The following is a 17,893-nucleotide window of genomic DNA, read 5'->3' on the forward strand; positions in this document are numbered from 1 at the left end:
GAATCATGTTGAAACTGGTTCATTGCAAAGCAACACGAGGGATTATACTTTGACATGAAACAAATATCCAGAGTGGTGATCTAGGGAAAGGTGTTAGTATACCAAGGGGACAGTGGTCCTATAAAAGAAAACAGTTACATACTTTTGGTTCCTAGATTGTCTATTTACTGTGTATTTGTTTCTTTATTTCCCTTTAACAGAAGGCATCGAGGCACTGTCGGGAGCACATCTCAGAATTCACACCTCTTGCCTGTCTGAAAAGCCCAAGATACAGGAGCAGTGACTGCAGCAATTCCCCAGCAAGAAGGTCTAATTCTCATTCTAAAAAAGTGATGTTTACGCAGTGGAAAGGCATTGATTATTCAGTACTTCCATCTGTCTTTGGCTATTCAAATAAGCACTGGCGTTCCAGTGCAGGCTACCACTATGGTGGGTCAGGTTTGGAAACGTCCATATGACAGAACACCAAGTCAAGCCTTTAAAAACTGTGGTTTTGTTTATTTATTTTTTCAGGAAACAGATGTGTTACAGAGACATATTAAACTATATGTGGCTTTTGCAGTCTGAGGTAGTGTTGAGAAAACAGGATCAAGAGCTAGAAGTATGAACCCTTCCAGGCCAATAGGCCTCTTTTTGTGTTTTGAACTACTGGAGCAATGAACAATCTGCACAGTCTGGTACTGTGAGACTGGTAGCACTAAAAATTCTCTTCATCCTGTGTCAAGACTTCTGTGAATTTACTACTTCTGTCATCTTTAGTGATTTTCTTTGTTACTTGAAGTGCAGTTTCAGTCAGTGACCTACATTTTGAGATCAACAGTTTTAATTTTAAGCCAGGAGCAATTGTCTCAGTTATCTCAAATGAAATTCTGCTAAAGCATATTTAACAAGTGCTGTTTCTGATTTTCCCCTGTCCTTTTTTCTTTCTTTGCTCTTTCTGTAGAACAAACTGGTGTTTCCTCTGTGCAAATCTGCTTTCAAGAAACACTCTCTAATGTTCACTTCCTTGTAAGTGGCCAAATCAGGGCTATGTATGGTTTCATTTAGTTTTCCCCTGTAGAAAGATAGGCAATCCTTGTGTAGAGTATGCACACACAATATGAAGTCAAGTTGGCTGTTAAACAGGTAAATATCACTAGTGTTGGTATTTACTTACAAACTGAATGTAAGCATTTTGCCTAAAACATTTTCGAATTTGTCAAAGATGCACATTACCTGGTGTTCTCACTTCCTGTCCCTATGATTGTAAAATACATATAGCAGAAAATATTACATACAAAGCTTTTTTTGACAGTTTGTTGGGGTTTTTTCTTAAAACAAGAAAAGCTGTTTTGCTGGATGAGTATCTTTTGCTATCTTGATTCATACTCTTAATTTTGATTTTTTTGTGTGCATGTATGGTTAGATTCTGGCTAATGGGCTTGGTAGATGTAGTACAAAGCACACAGCTGTTAGCTTCTGCAGGCAAACCACGAGGTGGCACACAACTGTTGACTAACAGTTGAACCACAGGTGGGATAGAGAAACTAGTATGACTGCAAGGATTCTGTTTGAATTCCCTTAAGAATGACAGCCAACTTGCACTTCTGTTTTCTCTGCTACATTTATGTTACCTTGCAGTAATTCAACTCTTAGCTGCATCCTTGTGTTTTTTCTTTAGTCCAGTGTTTTATTTTGGGGTGCAAAAATATCTGAAGCACTAATCCGATTTCAGTCAATTTCAGCTTGGTGGTTACAGTTGTTTAATGGCCATCCTCATTCAATACCTCTGTGAGGACATTACTAAAATTGTATTTCAGTGTGAAAACAAAATACTTGGAATCAGACCCGCAGCATTTATTGGAAGACCTGGCCAAGACATTGTTAGTTGTCTTTCATGTGGACAAAGGTGGCAGAGAAAAATAATTTCCCTTTTTGTGTTTTAACAAGGAAAAAACTGAGGCAAAATAAGTTTACTTACTACTTTACTTTTTTAATAAATGAAAGATCAACTTACTAGGAAATGTCCCTCACAATGTTCTGAGTAGTTTTCATATTAAACAGTGATTTATTATTAAAATGCCCTGGGTCAAGTAGAGATTGTAAAGTGAGTTATGAAATCTTCAGTATACCAAAGATAACATAATTTTACAAAGTCTAACAGTGAGCACCACAGATAAAGGTTTTTCATCATTTGACATATAGCACTTTTAAGTTTCAAAGAATATCCTTATAGCAGTAGCATTTTGCAATACATGCACATGTGTGGGTGTGTGTACATGTACTTGCCATTGCAGACTTGAATGTTGGTCAGTCAGAACCGTCCCCTACATAAAACACTGGTGTATATATTTTTAAGAAGTTAATATGGGTATACATTTTATACCAGTAGCAGTGACAAATTTCTTGTGTGTAGTTAACAAATTATTTGTAATGTATTTTTTAGAAATCTTAAAATTGCCTTTGCACTGAAATATTTTTCATACTGTAGCTATTTATAAATCTGTTTTACGCATACATTTGTTAACACACCATTTCTATTTTTTTTAAGTATATGTTTTGAAGGCTTTTTTTATAACTATAAGTTTTGGCCACTTAAATTTAGCTTAGAATGGAGTTGTGGCTGAATGTTGAAATTCTAATGAATGTCAAATTAGAATACAGGTCAGTTGCTCTATGAGTCTCACCCAAGTTATTGATGTTTCGTTGGGATTTGTGGTAGCAGCGATTAGAGCACTGTACTTGCAGTGCTATATTATAACTGCAAGCTTTTTTACTCTATAAAGCCTCCTGCTTTTTTACTTTGTGAGTTCTATCTTTTAGCCTTAAATAAGGAAATATTTGCTTGATATTTTTGAAAATGCTGCATTCCTGTTCTGCCTACTAACAAAGCAGTTCATTGCTAACTTCATGTAGCCCTGCACTTAGGTATTGTTGACAACATTGTTCAGGCTGAAACACCTATATACATTTGAGACATTTTAGTTAAACATGTCATTTTTTTGGAGAAAGAATGCTTGAATTTAAGTGGAAGTTTCTGCTTTGATTTAGCAATACTTTTACCTTTAAAAGTTGGTGCTGTTTGTTTGTTAAAATAGACTGTTTAATGAAATGAACATAAAACATCAACTTGGCTTCACTTGATGTGTTTTTGGTTCAGTCCCTGTTACTATTGCCATGTAAACCTAGTCCACTGCAGCAGATGTTAACTTGGGAGTTTTACTGCAAAAGATATAAAAGATGAAAAAGTAGAAATTAGATCAAAATGCATTAGAGTGTTTTATTATGGATGGGACACTGAAAGGAGACAGATTTTTATGTATGAAGAAAAAAAAGAAAGAGGAAAAGTCCAAAAATGTATGTTACCTTCTAACTTGCCTCATTTAAATTGTTGCAGCTTTAACAGCATAATGTCTCCATAACTGCTTCTATAAATGTCTTGAAACTGGTAAGCGCTAACCAAATGTATGTGAAGACTTAGAAAGTATTTCAAGCTTTTTGGCCACAGAAGCTCATATATTCCTGCAGTGGCTTGTGGCAAAAGATCTTTTTTGTTTTACCATGTACAATAATTGTTTGTTCAGCCACTTAATGTAAAAGCTTACAGTTTACTTTCTTGCTTGCATTAGCCTGTGTGTCTTGAACCAACTGGCTTGCAAAAATAAGAAGAAAAAAATAGCATAATTGAGGAACTGCACTACTTTTCTTTTGGAAGCCAGTGGGATCCTTGTGCTCATGCTACTGTCTCTGTTAAAAAAGCTTTAATGGAAATTTGTGAAAGTATTACAAAAGTGAAAATGTACATGATTCTACTTTGCAGAATAATCAAAAAATCAGTTTATATAGCTTTAATTTTTTACCTGATGAAAATTCACAGGATTTCAATCTGCATTGTCTTGGACTTAAATTCTGTGCTATGTACACTTTGCATTTTAGAGGTTCTTTCATGATCTAATGTAAAGTAGAATCTGCGGAAGTTGCTGTATGGGGCTGGGGTAGTTATCTGTGCTTTAAACATTAAAGATGTCTGTAGTCATCAGCACCAAATACTGACACTTATTTTAATTGAACAATTTTAGGTGCATTTATTTGAAAATAAATCAGCCTTCAAATCTAATGTTCAGATTATCCTATACTACTTCATTTATTTGATTTGAAGGGTCAATGTGTGAATACATTACTGTAAAGTTTCTTTTCAGTGCTGGTTTTAACTTTTATTTCTGTAGACAACCAAATATAACTTGTTTATATTCAGCCACATTTTGGATCCTTATGTAGAATATATAAGCAGGAGATACAAATCTGCTTGCAATAAATATAAACATTCAAGACTGGTTTAAGTTTGCTCACAAGTAATTACAGTAATTCTAGTATGAATATGAGATGGTTTCATATTAGTCTGTAATAAAATGTAAGTATATAAAGAAAACAGAATGAGTGTTTGATTTGGTTATTGAATATGTTTGTTCTCGGAGCACCACAAAAATGACAAAGGGGACTTGGAGCATCTCTCTTATGAGAGGCTGCAGGAGCTGGGCCTGTTAGTCTAGAGAAGAAGTTGTTTAGACTAGAGAAGAGAAGACTGAGAGGGGATCTCATCAATATAAATATCTCAAAGATGGATGTCAAGAGGATGGTGCCATGCTCTTTTCAGCAGTGCCCAGCGACAGGATGAGGTGCAGTGGCCTTAAACTGAAACAGTAGAAGTTTCACCTCAACATGGGGAAAAACTTCTTTACATTGAGAGTGGCAGAGCACTAAACAGGCTGCCAAGGGGCTTGTTGAGTTTATCTTTTTGGAGACATTCAAAACCCACCTGGACACATTCCTGTGTCACCTGCTGTAGGTGACACTGCCTTGGCAGAAGGGTTGGACTGGGTGATCTCCAGAGGTCCCTTTCAGCCCTACCAGTTCTGTGATTCTGTGATTTTCAGAGTGTGTGTAGCCAGCTAAAAAAGCAAATTAACAAAAAGAAATGCAAAGAAGGCTGGAACATGAGCTGGGGGATGGGGGGTTGTTCCAAAACTAATAGAAATTGGTACCGGTGCAGGAGGGCTTTGTTTCTCCTGCACAGATTAAGTGCTAAAGTTCTTTCCAAAGTAAACTCATAAGCTGTGCATGAGAAAGTCTGCTACGTTTCCTTGCAGTTCTGCTGTTAAGGTACCCAGACCTATTTCTCTTTTCTTTTGCAATGTTGTGAATTTAAAGAAGCTAAAGTAAAAAACAATGTGCTCTGACGTCTGATTTGGTAGCAGTGTTCATATATTCTTACAGAAGAGGCTGAGTGCATGGAAAGACCATGATTTTATTTCATTTGATGATACAATTGTACAGAACTTCCTTCAGTTTCAAAACCATTACAGGCTCCAAAGTACATTGGCTGCATCAGGGTGAAGGTATCCCAGACAGCCTCCACAAAGCAGTTCAGGGTGTCAGGTTTGGTCCCTCCTTCTGCTGCTCTGAGCATATGTTGAATGCTTAGGCCTTAGTTTCTATATTAATTTTGCACTTCCCATAATAAAGGTTTCAGAGGAATGGGTTTGTATTTATATAAGATTCTTATCTAAACAATGCAAGAATGTTGTACCCATCTCCCTTTTGTGCATCAAGAAATTTTGTGTTTCTACTGAATGAACTCCTAGAGAAGATAGTTTGAAGGAGCTGTGTAAATATGGAAGATGTTTTTCCCTTTATTCATGCAAAGAAGAAAAAAAATGCATAGATTGCAATTAGTAGGATATTACATTGAAACTGTTTTTGAAAAAAAAAATGCGATGATGTATCTGGATTTCAGGAAGAGCACAGTACCTATACAGACATGTTACCACACAACTTCATTTTGCACATAAAATTACATTTACCTATTTAAAGGAAAAAAAGGATAGAAAATCATTTAAGTGACAAACTGCATTCTCAATCAAATACCATGTGTTTTCCATTATCTTTTAAGTTATGCTCTTTTAGTAAGCTACATTATAGAATTGATTGAAAACTGACTTTTATAAGGCTCAATATTTTCTGCAATACATTCAACAGTGCTCTGTAAAATCTTTCCTGAAGGTTATCTTGATGTGAAGTGAGGTAGGTTGGAGACAGACTGAAGTTCCTTGGTTTTGTTTTTCAAATATTCCGATTTCCTCAAGTGATACTCTACAGGAATTTAGAAACAGTATTTGACTATTCTATAAAAGCTTTGTTGTTGTGTGTTTCCACTGCACATACAGGTGTATTCATTTTCATGTTATTCAAATGCTAAAGCAAAACCCATACCCATTTAAAGGCTTCATTTACACTAGGAAGTGATAAGATAGGGAAAAAACCAAATATATCCATTAACTTCCTTCATTATACAGATCAGTTTATCAGGTGCCTAATGTCCCAATCTAGGTTTAAAAGGTTTTTTAAAAGAAAATGGCACTATGTGATCTTTCTTTGTTAACTGGCAAGTCTGCAGTAAATTAATAATGTCGAGTCTTAATTGTTTAACTGTTGGTTTTCCATTTAAAAGTGACAAACAGTATTCGGTTTTAAACCACCAAAAGGCTTGTTGTTTTCTATTATTCATTCTGGTAAAGAAATCTCATGGTGCATTATGCTTTTAAAAATACATAGGATGCAGTGTCCTGCTAGGTACAGAGGCTTCCTGTTTCAGGGAGAACTGCTGAGTTTCTTATTTAATGTAGAAAAACTCGTCTGTTTTTCTTCCTAACAAAATAAGGAATGTAAATATTTTTTTCAAAAGTAGATCAACAACTTAACTTGAGATTTCAGACATCTTCTGTAAAGATTCTTCATGGTGAAATATTAACCAAATTTGAAAGCTCTGAATCTTGCTATCTAATAAACGCTCTAGAAGAGATGGAAAACAAATCCTGGTCCATGGATCAAGCCATCAAATGGTATGCTGATTTTTATTTCAGATGATACTTTCAACCAAGTAGCCAGCCTATAAGAGCATTTTTCTAGGAAGTACTGAAGAGACTGCTTCTAGGATGACCAAAATCGCTAGAGAAAGGGGTCAGTATTAATTAGGTGAAAATCTAATTGTTTATTCCCAGCTATGAGGAGGTAGTGTGCATAATTTCATTCTAAGTTATAGCCCAGAAATAAATATTTCTCCTCCTGTGTGCTTTCAGGCACAACATCACAAAGCTTAACACTGATGCAGTGATGGACCTCAGTAACAGTTGGATTCACTTGGCTTTTAAATGACTCTTCTTAGAAAGTCCAAATTTTGCATTAGTTTAGCACAAAAGCCATGTTTGTGCATCATTGTGCTGAAAGGAACTGGTCCAGATGGGAAAAAGCTGAAGATCCTTCCACTGTAGATTGCACTGCAACATGAGTCAGGCTCCTCTCTCTGTTCTCAAATGCAGCACACAGCAATGATTTGGAATCCACCTTTCTTGAATTGTCCATCTGGAGTTTAACTTTTAAAGTTTCAAACTTTATTGTCCATTCAACTCTTGTTCTCCCTATGGTGGAAATGGCATACATATGTTTATGCTTCCCCTTGCCTCTTACCTGGCATGCTGGAGTGTGGTGGTTTGCAGGGGTCCCAGGACAAGGGAAGAGACAAGAATCTGACTCCATGCTTCAGAAGGCTGATTGATTATTTTATGACATATATATTATATTAAAAGTAAATTATATATTAAAACTATACTAAAAGAATAGAAGAAAGGATTTCATCAGAAGGCTAGAAAGGGAAGGGAAGGGAATCTTGTGACTGACCAGACAGTCCGATACAGCTGGACTGTGACTGGGCATCAATTAGAAACAACCACATAAGACCAATCACAGATGCACCTGTTGCATTCAACAGCAGCAGATAATTATTATTTACATTTTTTTCCTGAGGCCTCTCAGCTTCTCAGGAGAAAAAATCCTAAGGAAAGGATTTTTCATAAAATGTGTCTGTGACACTGGGGTACCTCCCTTTCCCCTAGAAGTCTGTGTAACATACCATACTTAATTCTGAAAGGAAAAACCCCCATTCCTTTTATGATTGGGCAAACTTAGTTCCATGCATTTTAACAAGAGTTGATCTCTCTTTTTCATGCTCTCTCAGAGGAATATTCAGCAGGCAAACCAGCAGATCTGAAGTAACGTGGTCACCACCACAATGGTTACGTGCCTTGGTTGCTTTTACACAAAAAGTACTTGATCATGTGCACATAAACACACAAACTCCGTGTGTCTCCATCTCCTGTGGGACATAATCACTCATCTTCATCCTGTTTTCCCCAGGCCTCTTTCTCAGCAAATTACCTCTCAAAGTAAGCTCATCCATCCTTTACTGAAATTGGGCATGTGTGGGAAGTTAACCTTCTCCCTACTAAGTCTATTCATGCAAACTGTTTCAAAGGGTACATGGTCTCATGGGACTCACTAAGTTTTGTTTTTCTCATTAAAAAATGTGATTTGAAGGTATTGGGAAAAAAAGGAATTTTTAATGCAGTCAATTTATTGCAAACTACCTGTGTCCTACAATTTTGTCTTGACAAGAGAAAAGGTCTGTTTTCATACATACCCAAAGATTTTAAGCTAAAATAGAAAGGGAATGGCTATTTAAATTCTAATACCACTGCCACCAAGGAAATTCTTATCCATATTCAAAAGATAAAATTCACTCTGACCTCCTCCTGATCTGGTTCTGCATCAATCATAATTATATCCTTCAATCAACTTTGGGAAATATGCCATTATCCTGAGTTTATGAGTATCTGGATATTCTATATCCTATCTGAATCCCATATCTGTTATTATTGTTATTACTATTCCTTATCCTGTCCGAATAATGCACTTAACTCTGGCATCTTATATATCCAGAGGTAGTTCATGAGAACCATCTGTCAACACTTTATTTCCAAATGTGTATGAACACTGAAATGCAAAGTTGAGATACATCTTAATTTCACTGGCAACTAATTCTCTCATTCAAGGAGGCTCCACCCTGACTCATAGTTTAAGAGCTGTTGCTAGAAGCTATTTGTGTTTTCCATGAGGTTAATTGCCAGCCACACTATTAACCTTTTAACTGTTTCAGTCTATGAAGATTTACATTCCCCTTACATTTCACAGAGATGCACACTTACCAATCCTGATGTAATTAATTTTATATCCAGGTATTGAGCCAAGACACTAAGTTTGGAATTCTCCTGATTTAGAGAGAAAAGTGGATGTTGTGCAAAAAGCCCAAGCTACTGCTGCCAGGCACTATAAATCCCACAATACTCGTCACTGGTGTGTTTTCTCATCTCTGTGTGAACACTACAGGTGTTACATGAAAGTATGTCATCTTGGGAGTTAGGAAAGTTAATTAGAGTGACATAAAAATAAATTTCACTGATCCACAATAGAGTTCAGGCATCCTCTCATGTGGATTGACCTATAAATCTGATGAATGTTCATTTGAACATTTGCCTGCACCTCACCTTTTACACTACTGTACACAGACATTTCATCTTTCTGCCATGTCACACCACTCTTCTTACAGAGTTCATGGGTTGCAAATCCATTTATTCTCTCTACCACCACATCAGATGTACTCAAAACTAACATGCTCCAATACTATTTTTAAAGAAAGTCCATGGGTTTTTTTCAATCCCAACCAATTTCTTTCCTTTACTGTGAGTCTTCATTGTTTCATTTCAGTTGTTTCTTGGTGCCCAGCCCAAAGTTCTGACATAGATTGTGTTTCCCACAGAACAAGACAGGAGCACCTATGACTTTGAAATTCCTGCTTCACATACTGCAAACCAAAGCACACCATGTTTTTAGTCCCAGGAACTTTTCCAGTCCCCTCTCCCTCTCTGCCTCTTCTCTGCAGAAGCAGAATTAAGTGGGAGTTGTGTATTTGGAAACTCAACCTCAAAATACGGTCCAAGAAGCCAAATTGAGGTTCAGGTTCAGGCACTTACAGCTGTTTGTGTTAAATGCAGGTGTCCAAGCTCCCATTACAGCCAGCACGAAATTTCCTGTTGGGTGAAATAAAAACAAATAGTACCTGCAACCTTTTTTAATCATGACATTCAGCCCAAGTACTTTAGTATGTATTGTATTTATTGTATTTGTTTGCATGTGTTTGTATTTACTGTCTAATTTACTGGGAATAAGCATAGTGAACTCCATCAATTATTTCAATTTTAATTTTTTTAAGCTGTTGGGAAAGCTCAGGAAAAAAGTGACCAGGAGGGAGAGAAAACATACATGCCAAAGGATGTTCTGCATCCGTGACAAAGAAAAAACCCATAGAATATTCTTGGTGCTTTCTGTCACTATGACAACAAAGACACAGAGACAGAAAATTTGCAATGTGAACAGCAAAGGTAGATTTTGGGGCTCTTGCACAAGCCATTAGTGGGATGAACGTGCAGCTTCACCCTCCCATATGAATTTTGCTGCTTGTGGCCATGTCCCCAGTACACATTCTAGGGTTCATTTATTCAGCTGACAAGGTCTGGACCTTGCAGCCTGAAGCTGTAGAGTTTTGTAGGACCAAAGCATCTTCAGAGTCCCAAATCTCTAGCCAGGGAATCTTCCTCCTTCCATTCAGACACTTGGGGCTACAGGCAGATCTCCCAGTCCTCCCAATACCTTTAACAGCTGTGGGACTGCTAACAGGAGACCTCATCTGACTTGTTACCCTGAAAGGAAGGAAGGGAGGAGAGGAAAGAGGATCATGTGCTCCACAAGTCAGATATGTTCCAGGAGTGGTGGAAGAGTCTGACTGTGCCAACCACCCAGGTAAACAACAGGACAGATTTTCCACAGCTACTTCCAGAATGAATATTTGCCAAATCAAAATGTGGGGAATGCTTGCCCTGGAGATTTCCCTGTACATGCAGGAAACCACCTCCTGTCTTGTGACAGGCATTTAAGATTGCATTGCTCTTTCAGACCCTTTCTGGAAGCTCTGCTGTGCAGGGTAGCTATGGCACATCAGCTGCACAAACTCTGCTTGCTCTTTGCTGCTACTGCTGTCCACAGTGTTGGTTCATTTAGAATGGAAAAGCACAAAAAACCCCCAACAAATAACCTTTAAGATTTCAAAAGATCAGAAGAGTTTTTAATCTGTCCTTTTAAAGCCATGCAAATGGGAGGCTCTCTCCACATTTGCTGTAGTTTCCCTTGGTCCCCACTCTTGTTGCTATGGGTTTCCTAGTACCTTCCAATAGGAAGGACCCACCAAAGGATTCTCCTTTCATTACCTGATTCCCTGGAGATAATGTTTGTCCTGGTTTATTCATTCCTCATACATCTTACAAGACTGGAGTGCATCTCCACTTTTTTTCCAGTGACTGGTTCAGAGAATTATGGCAATAAATGGTAGGAGATTTGCAAAGGATGACTTCATCTCCAGAATTCTGTGTGTCTTCTCACAAGTAGTCACAAGCAGTCTCTTATTGGACCGTCTGGTTTTTAAATCCCAACGTTGTACACTGTTTTTTTCAATAAGCAGAGCTCAGGGAGGGCATCAAAGTGCAGTTGGTGTGCAAAGCTTTTTCCTTGTAGCTAATTAGCTTTCTTACTATTCACTGCACATATTTGAGTGTCTTGTCCATTTGATTCCTGCCCAAGCCAGTTCCTTTGCCATTTGTTATGGCAATTGTTCTGTTTCATCAAGAACTCTGGTGGACACAAAAGGAGTATCCAGCCATAACAAGCTGAACGTTCCACTGCACCCTTTGGATAAAATCTAACTTACTATAGGCCAAAGGGATGACCATGGCCTCTGCTGATATTTGTAGCACATTCAGCTTGAATTTTCAGCCCTAGAGTAACCCTGAAATCAAGAGTCTTCTAATATTTATGGAGAGACTGGTGTTATTTTTACTGAGTTCCTAGGATTTGCATTAAAGTAAATATTTCATACCAGAGAAAGAAGAATTTCTGGAGATACTTTAAGCCATCAGAAAGCAGAGCATGATTGCAATACTGTTCTCTGAACCTGAGTCATGTTAACGTTCATGGTGTAAAAAGAAGACAGGCTAGATTTTCTACTAATGTATTTTGCTCACATCTTGTAAAAACATGATATTGTGCAGCTTACCAATGGGATTCTCTAAAGTCTTGACTTCCTTTTCCCAGTTTATTCACATTTTCACTATATTTGCCATTAATAAAATTTTCAGCCCTGTGTTCTGCCTCTGTTGCTAAGTTTGGGGGTTTTTTGGACTGCCTTAATTTTAATCAGAATTGGTTTAAATAATTCACTAATAATTGCTATAATTATAAAGAAAAGACTCATTGTCAATTTATGTAAAAAAAAATTGTTCTTGCCTGTATCCAGTCATTACTATTTTATTCTTGGTATGTTTCAAAAATCTCCTTAACTTACCCTAGAGAACTTCTGCAAATAACAGCTTTGAGTCTTAGTTTTATTATTTTTTTTCTCAGTACATTTCTATGATTTTACAGAGTTTCTGATTCTGTACAAGTTGTGGTTCAGACCAGTTGCTCAATAAAGGTCTCAGATTTTTTGATAGACCCAATTTACATAATCTGTTCCTGAAAGCAAACTGGTTGTCATTTTGCAGCCCCTCCAAACTTCATAACTGGCAGAAACAGGTACAGCTGATACTAAGAAAATTTCATGCCACAGTGCCACAGTTAGTTCTGCTCTCACTTGAATTATGTGCACATGATAATGATTCCCTATTTAGATTCCTTTGTACATCTCTTCTTACTCCTTGAGATTTAAAGTAACAGAATGACAGAATGAATTAATTTGGAAAAAGCCTCTGAGATCATTGAGTCCACCATGTGACCAAACACCACCTTGTCAAGTGGACCATGGCACCAAGTGCCACATCCAGTCTTCCCTTAAACATCTCCAGGACAGTGACTCCAACACCACCCTGGGCAGCCCATTCCAATGCCTTTTCATCCTTTCTGTGAAAACTTTTTTCCTAATGCCCAACCTAAACCTCCTCTGGTGCAACTTAAGACTGTGTCCTAAACACGTACTCTAGAGTGTTGTTCTGGACAATTTTGGCAACAGACAGAGGGCACTAGGTCAGAAGAAGTTAATTCCTGGAGTAAAGGTCCTTCCTTCACTAAAAATAGTGTCTTCTGCCTTCCCAGCCAGACTCCCAAAACACAGCTATGCCAGTGAGTCTAAAACATCTTGTAGAGTTTACCCACAATCCTCAACATTTGTGCTAGAGATGAGCAAGTTTGGTCCTCTGTTCTCATTAGATCCTTCTGGTCTTGTCCAAGTTTTTGCGTATGTTGAAAAAAGGAATTATCAACACTAGCCCCATATTAATTTATAAACTTTCACACTGACAGCATCAGAAATAACATGTATATGTGTGTGAAGGAGGTGCTCTGTGGTACAATTTTTGCTAGAGCCATAATGCTTCACTGATTTACAATTCCTAGGAATCCCACCCTACTCCTCATATTTAGGACAGATATTTTAAGAAAATTCAACCTCTTTCCAACCTGCTTTTACCTTCAGCTGTTGTAATGTGAAAGCACACATTTGCTCTAGTGACTTACTTTCCTTCCTTATTAATTTCTTCAGACCTAAATGCCATCTGTTCTTGACATTTGCTTGAAACTTAACTGGTCCTGCTGAAATTTGTCCCAGCTTCTTAGCATTGGTCAAAACAAAAGTATTTTCCATGGAGTAAGCATTCTTATAAAAGCCAATGTTGTATTAATGAATATATTTTACTTAATGTAGAAGAAATAACATTTCTGACTCTATTCATAATAAAAGTCTGTTCATAATATGATGCATTTCTCCCATAAACTCTGATACTGCTAGCCAATGCAACTGTATGTTTGAGCAAAGATTTCTGCAGAAATCCTGCTCAATGAATAAAATGCTCAGATCTTCAGTCTGACTTCTCACTGCTTGACTCCAGCCAGTGCCTAAGGTTCTGCTTTGACACAGAACACAGCAGGAATCACAAAAGTCAAAAGCCTCATGTTACTACTAGCAAAAAAAGCAGGTCAGGAACCGTCCTTTGGCACAGGAACCAGCTGGCACAACATGGCTTTCATACACACAACTAAACTCTTATCTCCTGAAATAGGTCAGTTCCACACAGACAGTCTGCTGGGAATGGCCCTGGCACACACAGGCCCTTGAGCTGTGCCACAGGGACTGCTGCTTGCTAGGACACCACCACCCAGGGGACACTGCAGAGGATGACCAGTGCAGTGCTTCAATCCTGAACCCCAGACCCATTTAGGTTAGTGCTGTAGGGGTAGCTATAGGGATGGAGAGCAAAAAATGCCTGTAACACCAAACAGAACTGAAATCTAAATTGTATGTTTGATTGCTGCCTCCCCTGTGCTTCAGAGACTTCTTTCAAAGCTATTTTTGACAGTATCTCCAAATTAAGGCATCCTCTTGCTCTTTCATGTCATCATTAATTGGCCCTTTTCCCTGGACAACCAAACAGATCTTTTCAACCAACACTGAAAATGTTCTTGTGAGGTACTGAAAAAAAAAATGAAAAAACAGTGATTGATCTGAATCTGCACTTTCTGTCCGTGGTCCCGTTTCACAGTGAAGTGTCACAGGGTCACTCTTCCCCATGACACACAGGAGCACATCTCATGGAGAACAGACCATGGCTGCTGCTAAGCTGACTTGGTTACCTACCTGCATCTCAGATTATGTTTGATCCACATTTTGGGCTAAGCTGCCCTTAGAAGCTGTATGATACCACGATCTTGTTTCTGTAAGCCATTTCCTGACACTACTCTGGGTCATTTGGCTTCAAGAAAGAGCATTTCAAGTTATTAGGGAGACAAGTGTACACCACATATCTCTGTCATCTGGCATATTTCTCAAAATCAGAAGCCTCTAGCTCAAGAAATAGGAAGTGTACGAAATATGTGCTAGCCCTACTTCTGTCCTCAGCTCTGGAATGTTTTTCCTGAAAAAATTAGTGTCTAAAACTTGCAGTTGCAGTATCATGAACTGCATATCCCTGCTGCAGCAGGGATGGAGAGAGCACCATTCAAGACTGCTGACTGTGTGAGTGAAGATAGGGAAAGCCTGTGGCCAGTTAGGGACACACCTCGGGTGCTTCCTACTAAGCACACATCTCTGCAGCTCCCATTTCTCACGTGTTTGTACATGCAGCACACAAAAGCACATGCTCTGCATTGTTTTGCTTAAAAGCAAAGATTTTAATGCTCAGGGGTACCTGAATAAAAAAGAAAATACCTGTTGTTGACTGGCTTGTTGCCTTTTTTTCCCCCTCTCTTTTTGTAATGGGAAAACAAATCCACTTCCAGCTGTTCAATTGTCTGATAAAGATGCAAACACAAGAAGTGCTGTTACTTTCGTATACACATTGCTGTAAAAGCAAAACAAAACGCGGGGAGCCAAACCCTGAAACACCAGGAAACATCACAACTGAGGCTGCAAAACTTCACGTGGCACACGGTGTTCCTCTCTGCTATTGCAGAACCAGGGAATTGTTTAGGTTGGAAAAGACCTCCGAGATCATCAAGTCCAACCTTAGACCCAGCACTGCTACTAAACCATGTCCTGAAGTGTCACAGTTCCCCAAAAGATGAGGCGATACTCCACAGGTAGGAGTAGCTTTCCTGGAAATGCCCACTTTTCACTGAGGAAGGCACACAAAGCCCTCAGTGCAGAGAGCCCTCGATGCCCTACAGGGAGCACCTGTCCTTTGTGGCCCGCGGCGAGGAGCGGCGGTGCCTCCCGGCCCCGACAGGTGCTCGAGGTGAGCGGGGCTGGGGCGGGGACGAGCGCTGCGCTCCCCTCCCTCTCTCGCCCCGCCACACAAAGGGCCCCGCCGCCGCCCGCGGAGCCCGCACGGGGCGGGGGATGCCGGTGCCGGGCCGAGGACCAGAGCCCGGACAAAAGGCAGCCCCTCTCTGCCGCCTCCCGCCCGCGGGCGGGGCCCGGCGGCGCCTCCCCCGCACTCCATCCCATCCCATCGCATCCCGCTCCTTCCCTCCCTGCCGTGCCGCGGGCCCCGGCGGGAGGCGCTGCCCCATTCGCCCGGCTGAGCTGCTGAGCGCCGGCGGCAGCGGCCACCTGGTCCTGCGGGCAGGGCGGCGAGGTGAGTGAGGCGGGCGCCTCATGGCCGCGGGAGCGGGCGGGGCGGCGGGGCCGGGCCGGGCCGCACCGCGGGGCAGCCGCGCGTGAGGGGCGGCGCGGCCGCTCCGCGCTCACCGGCACTCACCGGCTCTGTTTGGCTCGGCTCGGCTCTGCCTGGCGTCGTGCCGCTCCCCGCCTCTCCGCTTTGCCCCCTCAGTGTCGGCGGCGCTGGGTCCGGGCTGGGAGAGGAAGCCGAACAAAGGCAGGCACGGTAACCTGCCTGCAAACGAGCGGACAAATAAAAACGTGGCGCTCGGCACGGGATGCCCTCTCCTTTGAGGGGCGTGGGGAAGCCGCGGCTGCCCCTGCCCTGCCCTGCCGTGGTTCCAGCGGGGCTTGTGCCCTTGGGGCTGCTTCCCCGAGTTACATCCCCGAGTTGTAGCCCCGAGCTGGAGCAACAAAGCGGTCCTTTGGTATGAAGAAGGTGTTTTAGATGCGGGGTGCTGTTGGCTGGTGTTACCTGCAATGGTTAATCACAGGGACTATGAAAGAGGATGTTTCTGCCGCTTGTGTTTATTTCCCTTTGTATTTCACTGGGGCTGCACTATTAAAATAAATTTGCTGGTTATGTTTGTAGATTTGTTGATGGTTTTGTTGTTTTGGGTTTATTTTTTGTTTGTGGGTTTTGTTTTTGTTTTTATTTCTGTTTTTTTGTATCTACAAGAGGAAGGAGATTTAAGTGTTTGTAATCTAAAAACAAGAAATAAAGGTTTATTTAAAGATATTTTTAGCCAAAAACCATGAAAAAGAATTTAAAACTTTATCTCAATAGACTTGGCAATGGCAAGAGCCGATTTGCTCTTGCAAGCCCTTTATTTCCTTTAGAGAGCCAGTTTGATTTAGTGATTTCAGAATGACTGAGACTGTGGCTAGCAGAGAAATAGAAAAACTCAGAAAGCAAATAAATAGAAGTCAATTTTTTTTTCCTTAAAGATCTCTTGTAAGTTACATTTTAATGATAATCATAAGCCCTTTTTGGAGTTTATTAGTCAAACAGAGCTTTTCTGGCTTGGGGAGTGGAACAGTCAGTTTAATGTTCAGTAGCAGGCTCTGTGTTTATTAAAGGTACTTACCCTGTGCAAGTTTAGTTAGCATGTTGAAAGAGAAATAATGCTATTCTGAACAGAAGTAAGCATCATTTTAGTAGGAGGGGAGAGAAAAAACATTTGTTGTGGACCCTAATTCAAGAGGATGCTAAAGCACGTGTCTAATAAAGACTCAGTGGTAGGGTAGGGAATTGGACATTGTTTTTGTACTTGATGTTGCATGTCCTTTTCTTGTGTTTTGGGCCTGGCTGCTACCACACAACCCTTTTGTCCATTCTTATCCCTTCTGGAGGGAGGTCTGGGTCATGCATGTGGGTTTTTTTTTGTGTTTAACTTTGCAATTCTTGGGTTTCAGATGTCTTCCAGAAGTGATGTGCTTCACTGATTTGGCACTGGACTGTACAAAAGTAATTACAGAAGTTGTGTAGAAAGGCCTTTTTTTTTTTTTTTGTAATGATGGAGGTCTGTAAAATCAGTCTTGAAGGCAGCCACCTGTGTGCAGTGTTGAGGCTTTGCAGGAGCTTCAAAATAGCTACCAGGTTTAATCGTCTTAAAACATACATCTGCTTGGAACTTCAAATGCAGTGCTCCTTTCTCAATTAAAGCTGTCAGTTGCTGTTTCTAACAAAATTACACTGCTGGGTAAATCTATAACAACTTCATTAGAAAGTATTCATCATGGTTACTTAACAGGAAATTAAATCTCAGTAGATTGGAAGAGAACTTGCCTCCTCTTTCCGAAAGCATTACCTTTACCTTGCACTTA

At 39.9% G+C, this 17,893-nt stretch overlaps 2 protein-coding genes across 13 annotated transcripts in view; both read left to right on the forward strand.

Annotated features, from left to right (window-relative positions):
* Positions 1-4,413, forward strand: part of ATP11A (ATPase phospholipid transporting 11A) — a 117,497-nt gene extending 113,084 nt beyond the window's left edge. For 3 of the 7 annotated variants that reach the window (XM_064709292.1, XM_064709301.1, XM_064709310.1), the window contains one exon: positions 201-4,413. In XM_064709292.1, the coding sequence (XP_064565362.1) occupies positions 201-458 (258 nt within the window). In that variant the 3' untranslated portion in view covers positions 459-4,413. The remainder of the gene's footprint in view (positions 1-200) is intronic. The other 4 variants (XM_064709337.1, XM_064709346.1, XM_064709319.1 and 1 more) reach the window with 3 other exon arrangements.
* Positions 4,414-15,836: 11,423 nt separating this feature from the next.
* The window catches only part of MCF2L (MCF.2 cell line derived transforming sequence like), a 156,588-nt gene continuing 154,531 nt past the window's right edge, over positions 15,837-17,893 (forward strand). For 3 of the 6 annotated variants that reach the window (XM_064709359.1, XM_064709379.1, XM_064709390.1), the window contains exon 1: positions 15,838-16,043. The gene's annotated coding sequence lies outside the window, so the exon portion shown is untranslated. Of the gene's footprint in view, positions 16,044-17,893 lie in introns of all 6 variants that reach the window. The other 3 variants (XM_064709368.1, XM_064709435.1, XM_064709420.1) reach the window with 3 other exon arrangements.

The sequence above is a fragment of the Zonotrichia leucophrys genome, chromosome 1 (assembly GCF_028769735.1).
Source record: "Zonotrichia leucophrys gambelii isolate GWCS_2022_RI chromosome 1, RI_Zleu_2.0, whole genome shotgun sequence".
In the NCBI taxonomy this organism is placed as follows: Eukaryota; Metazoa; Chordata; class Aves; order Passeriformes; family Passerellidae; genus Zonotrichia; species Zonotrichia leucophrys.